Source organism: Phalacrocorax carbo, chromosome 2 (assembly GCF_963921805.1).
Source record: "Phalacrocorax carbo chromosome 2, bPhaCar2.1, whole genome shotgun sequence".
NCBI classification, from domain to species: domain Eukaryota; kingdom Metazoa; phylum Chordata; class Aves; order Suliformes; family Phalacrocoracidae; genus Phalacrocorax; species Phalacrocorax carbo.
The window spans coordinates 117,736,400-117,755,059 of record NC_087514.1 but is presented as its reverse complement, the minus strand read 5'-3'; the positions used below and the strand labels follow the sequence as shown (position 1 = coordinate 117,755,059).

Genomic DNA, 18,660 nt, shown 5'->3' with positions numbered 1-18,660 from the left:
TTCTTTACCATTTCTTCAGGAGGCTAAAAAGTTATCTGTGGGTGATACATCCTTGGTGTATTCAGGTCATCTCCAAAACAGGATACCTGGCTCACATGTAAGATCATGTACTTGAAGAGCAAGTTTTTCTTACTTTTTTTTTTTCAAGTATTGTACAATGAATTACAAGTTTGTAGTTGATATAATATATTGGTTAGTTAATTAATCTTAAGAGCATTTCTTAGCTGCAATCCAATGAAACCAAACCTGCAAAGGTGTATCTTGCATATATCACAGAATCACAGGTTGGAACGGACCTCAGGGATCATCTAGTCCAACCTTAAATACAGTTTTAATATTATACATAAAGAAAGGCTTTAAATAACATTAAGAATTTTAAAGTGCATTTCTCACTAAACTTTTTTCCTACCTGAAGTTTAAAAATTCCTCTTCCTGTCTATTTCTTTTTTTTCCTACAACACCGGACCCTAGTTAATCTTTTACTTAGGACTTTAATTGTGGGTCTTTGTCACATTAAAATTGATCCGTTTGAAACTGCAAACATTCTAATGTAATTTTTCTGAGATGAAAGAAGTCATGTCCTGTAAGCATACAAAAAATAGGAAAAAAAGAAAAATCTATTTAATCTCTCCCATTCCTCCTTCTCTGTCAGTAGTTTCCTACCATGAGCTCAGTCCTGCAAGCTTTAACCATTTTAAATGTACCTACTCAAGCAGGGGGGTTGGACAAGGTGATTTCCTGAGGTCCCTTCCAACCCCTACCATTCTGCAATTCTGTGATCTTCAGTAAGCTGCTATTATCACTGCTGAAAGGAGCTTCAGGAATGCTCAGTATTTCTCAGTAGTAGGTCTAGTGATCCGACATGCAATGCCTTTGGCACAGAAATAGTCTCTTTGCAGTCAGTAGGACTCCAGGTATGACTAAAAATATTCAGTAATAGTCTCTCTTCTCTGATTTCTTGAGGGTGGGTATACGTTTCCCTAAATCCTAAAATGCTAGTTTTTAATCTGTAATTATAGATTAAATACATAGGTACACTTTTGTCTCAGTTCTAAAAGGCATGTTTTGATGCTTTAACTTTATTATATTTTTCATTTGAGGACCAAAAAGTATCTATAAATTCAGAATTCAACATATTTTAAAATTTCTTCAGCAGCAGCATTGCCATGCTGAAATGGGAAAAAAGAAAAAAGGTCATTTTCCCTACTCTTTCCAGCACCCACCTGAGAGGTTGTGGAAATGTGTCCCCTACTTCATTTCTTTATTATTTTGAATTGTTGCACTGGGGCATGCACCCTGGTTGAGAGTATGCCAGAAAGTTTATACTTTTTTTAGGGATACATCCACCTACACATCCATTTAGAAGAATGTAGTCATGCAGGGAAGTTTAATTCTATTTATTGCTACTTTCATGTAATAATTGAACTTAAACTTACACAGACTTGCTTATTACTCATCCTTTTAGGATACATTGTACTCTGATGCTTAGGGCAGTGCAATGTGTGGTTTTGTACCTTGTATTTCACAAATAGATGCTATTTCATTTTTCCTTCTGTGGAGATCTCTCGTTAAAGTAGACATGCTCAGAAGTAACAAACTGAGTTCAAACTGCAGATCATCCGTAATAATCCTCTATATTTGATATACATCTGCTTGAAACATCCATGCATCCCTGAAAATAACTCTAACGCTGCCCTGAACTCTGAAAAACTCTCCCTCACAATTAAAGCATAAAAATCAATCACACACATTATTTCTATAGAAAGCATAAGTACCATATACTATCAGTAAGATAAAAATAGAGTTGGGAAAGGAGGGGGTTTAGTGGTGTTGACAACAGCCTCTGCTCTCTGATGGAAAGTGGGAGGGTTCCTGATTGTGTTTCCTTTGGTTTCTTGACAAGCCCAGCCAAAAGCTACTGAGAACCTTCCCAGAGCACTGCTATCCAGCCTAGGGCAACCTGCTTCATGATGCCTCTTCTCATCTCAGACAAGAAAGCAAGAAATCACGGACACTCTGCTCTGCATTGAACCTTAGCTTTATTTCAGCTGCATCATTCATCCAACTAAGAACTAAGAACAATTAAGAGTCCTTCCCCTCTACCTACTCTAATAAAAAGATCAGAGGTTGGCCAAGCTGATCATTGTTTTCCTGGGTCATGACTCAGATACTGCATTTATGATGTGTGTGTGTAAGCAGAAAATTTAATATGTAGCACAATAAGTTATGAACCAGACTTCCTAGAAGCCTTCCGCTTACTCTTGCACTGGATATATTTTTTTCTGATCTATTAACTAACCAATGAGTAATTGGTATATTTTGCCCTTCTCCTAATTCCTCTGTTCAAAGAAGGAAACAGCAGAAAAAGCTTGAATGAATAGTATTTACTTCACAACATGCCACAATATACCATTATGTAATATATATTATTAAATGTATCGTAATGATATATTTGAGTGATAGTAATGATACTTAATTTTATATATGGTATGTATGCATGAATAATAAATATATAAAAATATAATAAGTATTTACATATAAATTATAAATTTTGTTTATAGTAGTATCCACTGGTACTTCTACTTTCTAATTACAAAGCAATTTTGTAATACTTGAAAATTTTTCAGTAAACCCAAGTTAAACCATATGGAGTTAACAGCTGAGTTTATACAACAGAGTGTGATCCACCAGCACAGAAACCAGTAGGTGGGACCGGTATGTTTTGCAGTCGCTGCTTTATCTGCCAATTGATTGTAAGTTTTGTAGTCTTAGTCAATAAATTAACTGAACTGAGTCAGGATGGTCTTATGACATTTATTCATAGTAGTATAAACTTGCACGTGAATATATTCAACTCAGAAGAACATCATCACCAATGTGTTAGCTGAGGCGCTGTGAAAGTCTGGTTCATAACATAATAGACTGTAACAAACCTTCCCCTAATTAGAAAGTTTAAAACTTCATCACTTTTCTTAGTCAAGATAAATCTTTAACATCCTGTGTTAATTTTTTTCATGGGTCAGCTTTACCACTTGTGTTTCAGTAACTAGGTGAGAGTAAAAAAATCAGTAGTCTGAAAGCCTGACTAGAGGTTTTTTATTCTTAGTCTTTCTCTTCTGTAGTTTGGGAAACTGCAAATTATAAAGCTGGCTCTGATGAGGAATAAAACATAAATGACATGTTCATCATTACCGAAGGGAAGAAAATTTCCCTGAAAAGTCATGAAGGGGAGCACAGGTGGGCTTTGGAAAGTCCATTGACTGGGAACTATAGAGGCTAATTTTGGCTGGATGTGACCCAAAGTAAGCAGCTGCTAAGTGTGACATGAAGACATTCCAACAGCAATACTGCCACTGGAAATGTCAAAAGGAGGTCTTACCAAGGCAGAACCAATATCCTTTAGATTCTTAAAAATATACACCAAAATGCAGTCTTTTGTGCTTAAAATTGTACGTATGACTACTGAAATAGTAAGGCCTCTGTTCATTAAATAAATATGGCCCATTCATGCAGATTTTCGTACTGTAGCCTAGTATGAAAGATTTTATATAGCCATTTTACTATAATATTGCTATGTACATATAATTTGAGCATTCTTAGTGCACGTAGAGGAGAATCGTGTTGCTTCCTGGCCTGGACTAGCTGGGTGCTCAAGACATGGCAAGTGTCACTAGAAAGTTGGGTTTACCCAATTTCATTTTGTCAGCTCTGAGATAATCTGTGGCTTTCATAATAGATGCTATTTTAAGGATTTAACAAAAAATACAAAAATATTTTCTGAGTGCTATTCATTTACAAAGAAGCTCAATTCTCAGACAAAAGCCTTTCAGATAGGACTAAACATTACAGAGACTGTAAAAAAAGGGAAAAATATGTGAAGTTCTTTTGAAAATTAGAAAATCAACCCCATTAGAACTAACTGGCAAGTTAAAATCCTGGTGTTTGTTGCTCTTGTTCATCTGCTAAGAGTAAGCATATCCCCCTTTTGCCTTCATTTTGCTAGACTAAACAAAATGATCACCTTTAATCACTTCTGATAAGAGAAGTGCTTTCTTAGGCTGACCCTAGTCTGAGTTTATCCCTTCTGAGCTTGGACACCAAGAATTACATTGCACTGTTGCAGGTGGTATCTCACCAGTGCCTCATTCAAGCCCTTCGGTACTGCCCTCTCTCTCCTGGAAGAGCTGATGGATGTCTTTTAAGAGGACTGCATTTCCTTTTTTTTGTAAATTTTATGTGAGTTATTTTACTTTATGGCAGGCTCACTGCCACCATCCTGTGTTCTATGAATACACCCAGCTCTTTCTTTTGCTCTGCCTTTCCAGCTGAACTGCTAGCTTAAGGCAGAAAATCCTATTAGTCTCCACATAATACTGTTGCATTTCACCCCATTCCTACTACTCCATCTCTGAAGTCAGGCTTACCTTCCTGTTCAATATTGTGATTTTCCTTGGTTTTATCAATGAGTTCTAACCTTCTGGCATGAACTAAATTCACCAGCATGCCCCTATCTTTTGTGCCAAAGTTTGATAAAGTTTTGCTAAAGTCTTCAAGGTGTGTTAAAAAAACCTCCCAGTAAAAATACAATTTAAAAGTCCAGCTAAGTAAATGGCTACTCTGTGGACCGTCATGCTACATTTCAGCAGATGGTCTTTTGGGTGCTTGTCCTAGCAAATACATCAAAAATTTATTTTCTTTTGTATGATGCTTTTCCTGAAAAAGTACATTTTCTAAAAAATTCTTCAATTAGTGGGCTGTCTGTTTTACAAGAACTGTGACTGTCATACTTTGCCCATGCTGTCTTCCCAGCTTGTGCCAAGAAAAGATTTGCCCCCCCCCTGAGCTGATGCAAAGTGGCTCATGTCCACATTGCTCAGTGATATCATTCCTTGGAGTGATGGCCATGTCCATACATGAAACTCAAGTCTCTTGCCTGAGCTTCATTTAAAAATCCCTATTCCTGAAACACAACTACTTTGTTTTTTTTCTCTGTATGAGACTTTCTGAGATGACTGCAAGAGACAATGAGAAGACAAAGCCATCTTCTAGCCGAGCATGACACCAGCTGTGGGCTGTGGGACTGGAGTTCGTGACATGAAGGCATTTGAGAGTGCAAGACCTCCTCAGTTTCATAACCAATTTTAGCATTTTTAATTGGACTATGTCCTGTCAGCTATGTCTGGATTTTTCTCTTGAAGGGAATTAATTGACCCACCTCACACCAACATCTGGGAGCACATTCATATGCATTATCATCAGGCAGCAGAGCATAGCCTTGAAATAAAACAGAGAGCTTGCCAAATTGACTTATCATTAGGACTGTTTCTCTGCAAATAAGCAAGTGGACATGTTTTAGCATGTACACCTGGACAGATTTCACGGGGCCCACAAGTCCAATGGTCTACACACACAGATGAGAGGACTGACACGGGTTAGAGATTGACCCTTACTTCATTCCTTGGATATTGTTTTTTTCTTTCCCAAGAAATGGGCTGTTATTACCCTACTGCCAGGTGCTGCCATGCAGTAGGCAGAAACAGAAGTAGGTAGTCTTGTGAAATGTCATTTCTGAGTCTTATTACATTTCCCACTAGTGTCATCTGCAGTGAGGGCCCTGCTGTGTTTGACACTGTAGAAGCGTTCAATAGGAGTCAGGGCAAAACCCAAAGAGCTAACAAAAGGAAGGAAAAATAGAGATGAAGTAATTTTCCTAGCAGCAAACATCTGGTCTGTGGTCAGCCAAGAAAAGAACCCCAGTCTTCTGACTCCCACAGCAAAGCTTATTCTAGCTGACTGTGCTTGCTTACTCCAGAGTTATCCCCTCTGAGACAAATCCTCCAGGGACTGGGTAGGAACCAGCCCAGGGCAAATTCATGCAAAGGAACAGGTTGACAGCCCTGTAGGAGGTCTATTTTAGAAGAGAAAGTCTATGCAGAGCCACAAAGCCCTTATAGAAGGGATACATGGCTTCATTCTTTTGTAGACAAATAAGGAACATGATAGGGAATAGTACAGCTTCAGCTTTTCAGTCCTAGAAAAGTGATGGAAATTAGTAAATTCGCTATGAATATCTTAATACAAGCTGTTGAGGATGTTCACAATTTCTAAAATAAATAGCTGCTTTTTACTATTCTTTGCACAGGGCTGGTCACAAGAAAAATTGTGTCGTGATCATTTTCCAAATTTCAAAAACCCCAGAAATGACCATAAGACCCTTCAGAACACACTGCCCAACGCTGGAGGACTTGACACAGGGTTTTCCAGTATGACATCTGAATTCAAAAGATAGCAGTAAGAGGCCTTCAAGGAACTTGGCCACCTTTTTTCATTTATATTCTGGCAGATCACTTGCTGGTTTTACTGACTCACTTGTCTGACATGCAAATAAGTCCTAAGAGTGTCATTTTAGTATAAATAGCTATTAGGGCTCATCTGACAAACGAGACCTGCCTAACAACACTTCATTTCCTGAAATGTAACAATGTATAATGCTTTATAAGTTACACATTTCAGGACTGACTTGTAAATGGTTTACTTCTCGGCTGCTGGAACAAGTTACTCCTTATTCTCTCATCCCTATCTGTTTGTCAGTGGCTCTTCTCTAAAAGTTTCCAAGCCCTCGGATCTGCCAGTAACAGCCCTGAACTCTGAATTGGGTTGTTCTGAACAACTGAAAGTGGAAGACAAAAACATCCCCATATGCTTATGAAAGAGGTTTTGACCCAGGCTGCTCAAACCACAACACTACCAAGTGTATTGTCTCTTTGGATTTGCTGCCAGTGAGCTATTTGTTTAAGCAATTTCCATCCTACACCAGTTGAAGTGAATCATATTTGTTGAGACCGGCTATTTGGACTAGCCTGGTTTGCAGGGACTGTAGTAGGATAGAGAATGCAAGGTGAACATCTCCACCAGCAGATTGGTGTCTTCCACCTGCATCACCCTCTGCAGAATGATGGTTTTTAACACTCTAACTACCAGTTGGTTGCCCACCCTGCTCACTTCTGGCTTACAACAGACAAAAGATGAGCACCTCTACCAGCACAGCTGAGGAGGCAACAGTCACTGCAGTGGGTCTCTAAGCAACAGGTTGGAGTGAGTTGGGCTGCCATGTCTTGGTTGGATCCAACAGAGGATGTCCCATTATAATCTCAAAATCTTTGCATACTTACATACGGATTGAAATTTAGATACAGGTAATCAGAAATTTGACAGTTACCCAAAAAGGGCCAGTTCTTCAGACCAAATTCTCCTCTTTGCCCATACAGGAGGTATAGCCCAGAGAGTGGGCAGTATAAACACGCTCATGCTGACTCAGTGATGTGCCTCAGTCTTACAGGAGAAACTCCCATAGGTTTCCAGGCCCTGAAAATAATAATAACCCAACAGTGATGGATATATTTACTAAGAGTGGGATTGTAATTGTTCACTAAGACCATAAAATAGCCCTCAGAAATTAACAAGTCACTGACTTGTGCAAAACCTGGAAAATTGATCTAGAGATGTAAAGGTCCTTACATCTCTGCTAGAGCTCATGTTCAGTTTTAAGCCTATGTGGTGGAAGGAGGACTGAAGCGTGTCAGAAAACCTGCATCACTATAACGACTTCACTCACATTGTTTGTTTGCATTTACTTCTACTGCCGATGTCTTATGCATTTTTCCTTGGGGGAAAGATTGGGATACTTTCCAGGCACCAAATAAATAAAACAAACTGCATTCTTCCTGAAATTAGGAACGCCTTTTATCATGTTCCCTCCTATTCATCTCCTTTCTGAGGTACATGGTCCAAGAGGATATGGGAGAATATTAGACTAAAGCTCTGTGATCTGCACTGGACGCCAGTCAGCTGCTGGGAGAAATCCAAGGTTTTGGAGCCAGCCTATAAAGTCCTGAATGGATTTCGACCTGGCAAACGTGGGGAGGTCACTTCTCTCCCTGGGCTATGCCATCACATTTGAAGATGTGGAGGTCCATCAGGCTGAGTAACAGTGAAGAGTCCTTTATTCTGGAAATCATTTTCCCTACTTCCGTTATCTTCTGAGCATGCTGTGAAGCCTGTTTTCCCATCTCCATGTTAAATCAGGGGAGGAGTGTGGTTTGAGGGTTTGCTATTTACCAGCTATCCTTTTTCCTAGCTATCACATTTCCATTTATCAAGTAAATGCCCAATGTATTGAATAGGTACCCACAGATATATTTTTTAAATTAACTAATTAACTTAGCAAAATATTTTAAGTCCCTTCTTAATAGCTTTTCTATGCCTGTAATAATTCTTGAGCCCTTATTGGGCCTGTTTTAATACCTTTCTTAAGATGTAGTAACAGTAATATGTATAATATTCCAAAGGAGGCTGTTACACTGACTTATATGTCTGTATATATATGTATGTATATATTTTTCATATTCTCCATTCCATAAGCATTCTAGCAACTGTTTGTTTTTGTTTGTTTGTTTGTTTTTACTACAGCTGCAGTTTGGCAGAGGTTTTCTTTGTGCTGTCCATAGTGATGTCCTCATATCTTTCCTGGGCTGACAGAGGTAAATCAGAACCCTGGAAGATATTTTAAGATTGTAAGATATTCCTCCTGCAAGTATTATCATTGAACTCCATTTGACATAATTTTGCCCATTCATCTAAATCCCTCTGAAAATTTTAATATTCTGCTTGAGCTTGTCCAACTTGAATAACTTGTCTCATTTGCATACTTTGCACTCCACAGCTCATTTCCTTCTCTAGAGCTGCATTAACTAACAGTGAAACCAGTATACCCTTTTTAGGCATTATACTTTTCCTGGTTTTCCCCAAAGTAAAAAATATCCAGTTCAGCAAACCAAGTAACATACATTCTGGTGCTTACCCAGCCTTGGGTAAAATAGTCCCAGGTAAAAAAGTATCAAATTCCAGCTCTGAAGAACTATTCTCTCTGATGAAACTCTCCAGTGAAGGTCAGATGTGGTGACTGCACAGTAATGGCATGCTGATGTACCCACACAATGTCCTTTCTGATAAATACTTTAGAGGCTTCCATATTAAGGACAGGTTTACTGGAGGAATGGAGTACAGAAAGTTGGAAGGGATGAAAAACCTTCCTTTCCTTCCCTTCAGTAGGACGATGTGTACATTCTCACATCATCATGGTGTGATGTGTACAGTCTATCACTTTATCCAATTTTGATATTGAAGATATTCAGGGATATGTCCACAACTGATCTATTAATAGTTGCAGCTCCAGTGCCTGCAGTAATTAATTGAGGATCTCTCAGGACTAACTAGTGGTATTGCTTAGATTAAAAAGGGATGGTTTCTTCTCCTACGCATCAGCACTCCTTACTTCCATAATACAGAGGCTGTGTAAAAGAACACGTACAATGCATTTGCCATGCACTTCTTAGAGATGGATAGTTTTCCTGGCTCTTCAGCTTCCATGACATCTCAGCAACTGGCTTAGGAAAATAATTTGTAGGGTTTAGAACACTGTCTTATAACCTGAGAGATTTCTGGAATTTTTTTGTTTAATAACCAAAAGTACATACAAATACATTTTCAAACAATTTTTTTGCCTGGGAAAAAAAGGATCACCAGAACTAGTTGCTTTTGCTTGAAGTCATTTAAATATCACCTTTCATTAGTAGTAGCAATTTTCTCTCCTTCAGAAACTTTATCCCTAAAAATACACAAACACCAATGCTTACTTAAATAACTGATAACTGTCACAAAATCCAATAATATGCTAAAGTTTGGGAACTGGGAAACAATATCTTGACAAAACAAAACTTTATCACTGTTGAACTTTGACAGTAGGTTAGATATTACCCCTTAACTCATGAGAACTTTGTAAAGCACCTCAAGGGAATGAATATATGTATTATGCTAAGCCTGTGGCTGGTAAGCCTGCTAAAGGGAAGATTCAAGAGAGAAGGGGCTTCAGATCCACTCATGCCCCTTCTGGGCAACTGCTGTATGGTCCAAGCTTCAGTGACCCAGGACATTTATGTCAACCCTCAGCTCCTCCACTTTGTTTTCTTTTCATTGAACTTCCTGTGATTTGGGCTCTTTGTCAAATATGAAGCCTGTCTACCTGTACGTGACGGATACTGTGAAGCCTTTCACTTTGGAAGTAACTGCGCAGCTGGGATGTGGGTGCTTGACCCAGTGCACTGCCACATAGCTAGACCTGTGCAGGACTGGAATGAACCTGAGTTAGCTTGAGTTCAACAATCCTTCATCAGCCATGGCAGGCAAGGTGAGGGGGCTGTGCTGCTTCTGGCACACAGCTAACACCTATGTGGACATACATTCTCTAAATTTTAAATTTCACTGAAAGTCATTTGGACTTCTGGAGTACTCGTGAAGGCTGACTTTAGCTTCCTGAAACTATGATCAACAGAGGGGAGCAGTTTCCACAACAGGACACGTTAATGTTCCTGCTTTGAACTGGCCTGTACAGAGGCAACGATGCTTCCTGGAGGGGCTGTGGCAGGCCAGTACATCTGGCAACAGTATCTGTAATGCAAGGCAAAACTCAGCCTAGTGCCATGTCAAGTCACCTGAGCTACCTCAAACAATTCAATTCAGCACATCAAGTAACAGTATCAGCTCCTTGGTGAGCTGTCTCAACAAACTCTTTACCATGTGTGCATTATCACATCTAAGTACACCTGAAGCCGTACCTATTTGAACGTGCCTATTGTCTATTCAGACACAAGTAAATACCTGAGACAGAGACGCGGTTTCCATGAGAAGCTCAGCAAACTGAGCTCAGTGTCCACAGCCTGCAAGCTCCTTTCGGGCTCAGCACCTCTTTATAGGCCAGGTGGAAAGGAACCACAATGACATAATTCAGAAGGAAAGAGGAAGAGGAAACCACCTCAGATCTGCAAAATATGTATTCTGAGACCAATAAATATTTTTGTCCCTGCAATATTAGCTGTACAAAATTGACTTAGTGGGGAGAGTGGCCTATTTAGCTACATGCCATGGTGCTTGAATTGTGACCAGTGTTTTTCAGTAATATTCTTAGCCAAGGAGAAAAACTTGCTTGACAGCTGTCATTCATACTTCTCAGGAAGATTTATGCTGTTGTCCTTACCCAGCGGAGCCACCAGCAAGCCATCCTGTGGTGCAGCCAGCGAAAGAACAGTCCATAACAGCCCTTTTCAGTTCTTCTGCAGTTGCTAAGCGAGCACTCAGGTCAACACAAGCTTTCTCAGCTTCAGCTAAATCCAGACCCTGAGAGTTGTTCTTGGACTCAAGTGCAAACACTTTTCCTGCAGCACCAAGAAAGGACATGTCACCCGTCATGCGATTGTATTCAATACATATTCAACAAAAATATTGCAAATTATCACCAAATAAAGACTTATTGCTTTTACCAAGTTCATTTTAATGCACAACCTACTCCTTGAATGAGTAATTCTATCAGCATTGTAAATACCCTTATCTTAGCTTTTCTTTTAGTTTTGTTCATCAACAGAAAAGCAAGTATGGCTAAGACCCCTATTCATTCCCAGCCCATATGAGAAGCTTGTCTTGCCTCTATAGGTCTGTACTTAAGATCTGGAGAGAGAAAGCACAACACTCACTCATATGCACATATAGAGTCAGAGTCGGAACATCTCCTGTAGGCTATAATGCTGGAATTTGTTACTAAGCATATGACAGTTACATTTACAACAACTACACCTATAAGGTAAGTACAAATCTAAAAGCCAATATTGCAATTCACTCTTCCACATCAGAAAAAGACTTATTCTCTGAAATCAGAATTATGTAATTCTGTGGCAATTTGTGCTAAATGCTGCTGTGAAGCCATTTTGTTTTCATATCTTTCTGGAAAGACGGAGGGATTTTTTTTCTTAATGGAAGGCTTTTTTGAATGAGCATGAGAACATACTTAGCATAACAATTTCTTGTGTAATTTTTATTTTCAGTTCAGTTTATTTTACTTTAATTTATCTAAAACTGTGAAAGCTGTAAGGGTGAAAGTTAGAGGTTTTGGCAACTGGGAACAGGGCAGTTGGGGTTTTGGCAATAAAACTTGGGAAGTTACTGGTTATGGAATAAACACATTAGCTGGATGTCTCCAGAAAAAGAAATAAACAATGAAAGAGTCTACAGTGCTGATGTTTAAATAGCCATAAGTGCCTTCTTTCTGAAGATATCATCTCTCAGATGTTATCAAAGGTACAGATTTAGGTTGCTTGCATGTGCAGGAAGACAACTTTTAAGCACTGTTCATTCAGTAAATGCCTGGAAACACATGTCTTATGTCAAGAGTAGATTAGTGGTAGTCCTACATGCGCACAGTAAGAAGTCATCCTGACTCAGGCAGATAGCAAATTCAATAAGCAGGATAAGCAGTGATGAGAAGGAAAAGGAATTCAGAGTACCCAGAGTGATTTTCTCATGCAGTTAACAGTAGCTGACCAAGGAATGCAACCCAGACACACAGATCAGTGTCCTAACCACTAGATTACATAGTCTCTTGCTTCTCAACTACAATCAATACCATGAGCTGTAATTCGAACAGGGGAGTTCACACAGAACAGTGAAAAAAAGCAAGCCTCTACAGTCCTGAGTACCAAAACCTCAGGATTCTTTCCAAAATGTCCCAAACAATGCATGTGACTCTAATGTAGGCTGTTGTTTCCAAAGCCATGAATAGATGTAGTCAAGTATGCATGAGGTAGGGAGAGAGGTAATATAAGCAGAAGGATTATGTTTTTAAACAATGATTCCTAAGGTGTGGAACAACTTTCATTAGTAGAGGTAAGCAGGGATTAAGTGCAATGCTTTACTGAGGCTTTGGCCCAAACAGAAACTTGTCCACATTCTACATTTCACAATTCGGCTGTCAGGATTGAGATGCATCACCAAAGACAGTTTGTGTAGCACCTGACTTACTTAAATCACAAATGTTAGTTTGACGTGGCAGTAAGCCCTATTTTCCAGCCATTAGTATTTTAGCTAGAAGACTTGCAAAAAAGACAGCCATTAAGAATTGAGTTCCATCTAGATATAATTAGAAGAAATTAAGTTAATCATTTAGTTGTTTTACCAGTAAGTGACAATTACATTTTTAGAGGAGTTTAGCCAGCCAGCACTGAGGCTGAGACAGCTTTCCTTAACTACTGTTATGTGTTTTTTAGTATTTAAGATAAATTAACTTTTTACTAGAAACTGTGAAGATGCTGGTTCAAAACAGAATCCTGTCCTTCAAAAAAGGTATCTGGGATATCCAAATTATGTAGACAAATAGGTTTCAGGGTAAGCTAGGAGGGACTTACTGGTCGTGGAAATTGTAGTGAACTGCTTTGTAGGAAACTCTGGTTAGCCAGAAGTGGATAAAGAAGGCTGACCTGCTTACCAGAGTGACCTGGGAATCTTTTCCAAAGCTTCAGAAGCAATATGGCCACCTGCCCAGTTTGTAATATGTGCCCTCTGTTTTGCATAATATCTTACTTAGAAAATGTAACAGCAAGTAAGGTTCACTTATCTGACACTTGACCAATAAAAGAGCTGGATCCCCAGTATCCTGCTGTGTCACATTACTGAGGGGCATTTACAGGAAAAAATATAGGAGACATGCTAGCATGATAATAGGAAATCACAAAAGCACATCGAAATATGAAATCCCCTTAAATAAATAAAACTACAACACCCAAATTGAATTCTGCACAGTGGCATGGCTAACATGCTTGAGATATTAATGCATTGAGTTTTTCTTGCTTTTAATCACAAAAGTGGCATCATGTTCAAGCTTGGTATTTAAGGGTCCTGGTTAAATATTTGTAAAATTTTTAGCACTGCTAGTTGTAATGAAAAGTTCTTTAAAAAGGTTTGTCTGATGATATAACAGACAATTTTGGTACTGGAGTTGCAAAAAATTCAAATGGTATCACCTTTCTCTCTAGCACTTTATGACAGTGTGGAGTAGTTGAAATCAATTTTCTCTGAGATAATATCAAGAGATGCACTGTCATTCTCTTTTAAATACAAGACTGTTCTATATTTAGGCACGGGATGAAGGATCATGTCTTTGCCTTTATTTGTGTGAAGAATGTAGAATGTGTTTTATTGGGGTACCTTTGAACAGCCACCATGTTTGAGTCCCCTTTCAAGTCTCTCCCTTCATTTCTGCCCCATGAAATTTGTTTCCCATAATGTGATGATGAGACAGGTTGTGTAGAAATTTGTTCCCAAAACTCTACACACTTTTCTGAAGCCTTTTTTAAAAAGCCAGTCTCTTTGGTTTCAAGATCAAGCTAAAAATCCATGCAAAGTAGTCCTTCTCAGGAGGCTTAATCCACATCTTGAGTTTAGCAGGTTCAGAATTAAAAATGTCCTGTCAAAATAAGTTTCTTCAGGTTCCACGTTGAAACCAGTGAAAAGGTTTTAATTTCAATCATAAGACATAAATGATAAGACATAATTCTTCCAACTGTTAATTAACAGCTGGATTCATAGTTCTGAAGAAAAACTCACACTTGAAACCATAAAGTCTTTAATAACTAGCCTATATTATATTGCTAGGCTCTACCATTATATGATTGCTATTATTACATAATATTTATTATATTTTGATATATTGATAAAAGAATAATTTTTATTACTGTTTGGCCCTAAAACTTTGTAAACAAGCAATTGCTGAATTTTTACTTAAGAGTACCCCAATGTATTCTGATTTAAAATATACTCATAGCAGCATAGATCTCAAGGTTTCTAGGATTCATTTTTATCACCTTGTTTAATTTGTGCATAACTAGACTGTAGATTTATCCCAGTAATTCCAACATTGAGTCCAAAAATTCATGGTTGAACTAGTGCATGTCTTTTCAAAAGGCATCCAGTCATGATTCAATGACTCCAAGTAATGGTGAATTTACAGTACACTTAATAGTAAACTGTTCCAGTGGTTCATTACTCTCACTCCACCTTATTTCCAGTTTCAAATTTTGCTAAACTCAGCTTCTGACAACTGAAACTTATTATGCTTTCAAGAGTAAGAGCCATCTACATTCAAATATATGGAAGCACAAAAAAGGGACTCTTCAAAAATAAAATCAGTCCAAAAGCTGTTTCTTCATAGTTTTAGGAATCTCAGTGGAAATAGCAGCATTTTCTTGGTTACCAAGAAGACAGAGGTTGGCTAATTTATTCTAATACAGTAACAGATATGACAAGAAGTTCTTCTGAGCCATATTGGTATGGTTCAAAGCCCACTGAAATGGGTTCAAAATTCTCCATGTCTTCAGCAGCATTTGCATCATGCTTGAAGAAGTAACATAACACTGCATAGCCAAATATACTTTGAAAGAAAAACATCTCTCACAAACAATATAAAATGAAAGCACTTTAAAAGGCATGCCCAGCGTGCTGATCTCATGACATGATACTTACTAGTTCAAACGATAAAACATAATCAGTTTCAACAAAATAAATGTGGTGAAAGATGTGCAAATGTGGAGTCTAATTTATTTTTACTTAAATATTAAAAACTGAGGTAAAAGAGTGGAGGAAGGGAAGGTCACTTCTGTACTTCAAGAGCAATTTAATTTCCATTTCTATGGCTGTGTGCAACAATGGACTTGATTGTAATAGTAAGGGTGGAGGATTCAGTAAAACTGTACAATTACAGGCAGAGATTTGGGTAATTACCAGTTCTGCTTAGCGTTCATGAATGTAGAGTTTATTTCTGTGAGAAACTAAAGTGAATGATGTCTTATTTAATTCAAATTGCTTACAACATTACATCATCAGAAAAATAGCAAAATTGGGAGGTTGCCTTTGAGTTCCTCCTAAGCTAAATTCAGTTTGAGCTTAAATTTTAATTTTTCTACATGCTTTAGGATCAAAGAGTTGGGATTGTTTATGCATTTATTTTTGTAACATGCAAGAATATGTGCTGTCTTGCAAGTGGGAGCCTGAAATGCTTAGGCACCTGCTACTCAAATGCAAGTGTCTGGAGATAGCAGAAGAGAAAAGACGTATTTTTTTCCTTTTCTTTACAAAAAAGGTGCAAAGCAAGCCAAAGGAAAGAGTATAGTAGGGCTTTTTCCTACCTTTGACATCAGACATATCTTGTTCTAGGTCAGAACTATGTATCTCAGATCCTCACCTAATTGTGCCTAGATTTCTGGATTCAGGATCCTTCCACCTGCAACCTCTGCAGTCACTCTGCATGGTCGCCACCACATGACCTGGCTTGACCAATAGGTCTTCCACATAACCCAAATTTAGCTAACAGACCAACTCCACTCTGGAACAATTAGTAAAGTTGTGAAATTAGCAAATTTTTTCAATTCAGGAGTGTCTTAGTAAGATAGATTAATGACCATCATTCTCTCCTGACATGCTCTGTCTCAGAGCAAGTACTCTGCAGAAAACTATGGTTCATATGCATGGCTATTTTAGCAGTTGTGAAAAGACAAAAAAGGGAGTCAAAAAAAAAAAGCAGAGGTGACTCCTGTGCAAGATGCATGAAGGTGCATCCTCGTTCTCCTATTCCAGCACAAATGCAAAGAAATTTTAAAACCCCTGCATTTGCACTGGTATAATTGAGACCCGTCAGGATAACCTGTATTATTCTCCAGTAACTGCATCAACAGTAGTGGCACACCATGGTACATCAGAGCAGGAACAAGCCCTTGAGGAGCCTGCTGCCCGTCTGACCCCAACCTCAACAGCTATGAGCAAGCACATTTCAATCAAAAAAAAAAAACAACTGCAAAGCAAAACGAAGCTATCTTTTATTTCAGCATTTACCTTGGTCTTTCTGGAGTCTATCTGCACTACAGCAACATGTGCTATGGTAAATACTAGTCAAAAGAGATCAATTAAGCTTCGAGGCTTTACACCTTCACCAAATCTCGATGGTCTCCAGTTTTATTGCCTGCTCTCTGTCATTATTTGTGCGCAAGATAATACAGCGAAAGTCGTCCTTAGGGAAATATATTGTAAACCAGTTTCGGAGGTTTGCCTGTAACAGGGGCCAGTCTGAACTTCACAGGGATTTTACAAGGTGAATTCAAAATCCCTTTGGCAGTTTGCAAAACAGTCAGTTACTTTTAGTTAAAAATAACAAATACATACGTGTTACCTAGAACGGTCCTTTGGCACTTAAGTGACATTTGCATGTATTAGAAAGTAGCACAACTATATTTTCACCTACAACTTAGACAAACGAGAAGGTGGTTTCCTGTCTGGATCAGGCCAGAATCTGTTATAAAAGAAAGTATTAATCCTGTTTCATATGCTCAGATCTTCTTAAATACGTAAGCTTACATGTAGTGGTAAATTTTAAAGTTCACATAAAGTGCTTGCTTCTGTATCAACATATAATAAGACAGATGGTTTATAGGACAATGTTATGGTTGTTTGCTTGAATATTAATATTAGGAGAACACACTGAAAAGCATGTTAATAGAGGACTTGCACGTTTTTCACAATGATACTTAGAAGTTAAATAAAACTGGAAACTACAGTATTATAATAATGCTTTATAGCTATAATGCACTTCAGATATTCTACTCTTTGATTCTTATAATTGTTCTACCATGTGTGAAGTAAATTTGACAAACTGTTGAAAGACAATTAAAATCTGCCTTAAAATGAGCTCCAACATTTTTTCTCTTTTCTCTTTTATACGATGTCTGTTTAGGAACCAAGAAGATGCCATTAATTCTATACAAATTATACAGATTGGGAGATGCTCTTGAAGGGATAAGGGAATTCTTCAGATGAAGCATCCTTAGCAAGGGAAATTAATTATTCCTGTCCTGTCCCCTTGTCTTACCTCTTTCGTGGGTACGCATTTTTTTCCTCTCATGTCAGATATATTTTGCTAGGGAAGGAGTATTTCCTAAAGTTGGAATCACAGTTTTGCCCAATGCAACACAGTGCAGTTGCCTGACACATTTATTTTCCTTTATTCTTAATGAAAAGTAATTTTCTTCAAATTTACAAGACAGGGTTCTGTTGTATAAATGGTATTTTACACAAAGTGGTAGAAACATACAGGCAAGATTAACTTTCTCCCTTTTCTTTGCCATACTTTGTCATCAGCTGAAACAAGTTCAGGTTAAAGAAGAAAAATACTTTGAAAACAAAAATAAGAGGTTTTTATTGCCCTATAATGTTTAAGATCTGTTCTCTGGAATAACGCAGCAAACATCGATGGTAAAGTATTAGTGTACCAAAAAAAAAAATTCCTGAGATCAGGCATAAATCTATCGCAGCTGTGAAAGTGAAAAAATGTGGCCATTCAGCATTGCTCTCCCAGGAAAAGACACAGTTGTTTCAAAAATAAATCGTGTTTTTGCTAAGGCAAGTTGGTCATCATTACTACAGGCTTAACCATTTAAAGGGCAATAGGCTACTGGAAACTTTCAAGGGATGCAGCTATTCAGGATTATCATCAGTGAGTAAAAAGTCCCATTTCAGTGTAACTGGTAGCTGGTGCTTCAGCCAAATTCATGTCCTAATCAAATCCCTCAGCAGTGAAGTGCAGCTGAAACTCAGGTGCAGAAAGGTGAGCAGTCATCTTCAGCGTGTGGGGTGCCAAACAGAAAAGGTAATAAGGAAAAGCCTTTGACTTCTTGTCTTCCCTTCCTCTAGTATCGTACAAATTAACATTGGGGGGCATCTGAAGTGGGCAGA

At 38.2% G+C, this 18,660-nt stretch overlaps 1 protein-coding gene across 1 annotated transcript in view; it reads right to left on the bottom strand.

The window, feature by feature from the left end:
* The window catches only part of SUSD5 (sushi domain containing 5), a 42,020-nt gene that overhangs the window by 22,741 nt on the left and 619 nt on the right, over positions 1–18,660 (bottom strand). Inside the window, exon 2 of the mRNA XM_009513564.2 lies at positions 11,093–11,270. Coding sequence (XP_009511859.2) covers positions 11,093–11,270 — 178 coding nt within the window. The remainder of the gene's footprint in view (positions 1–11,092; positions 11,271–18,660) is intronic.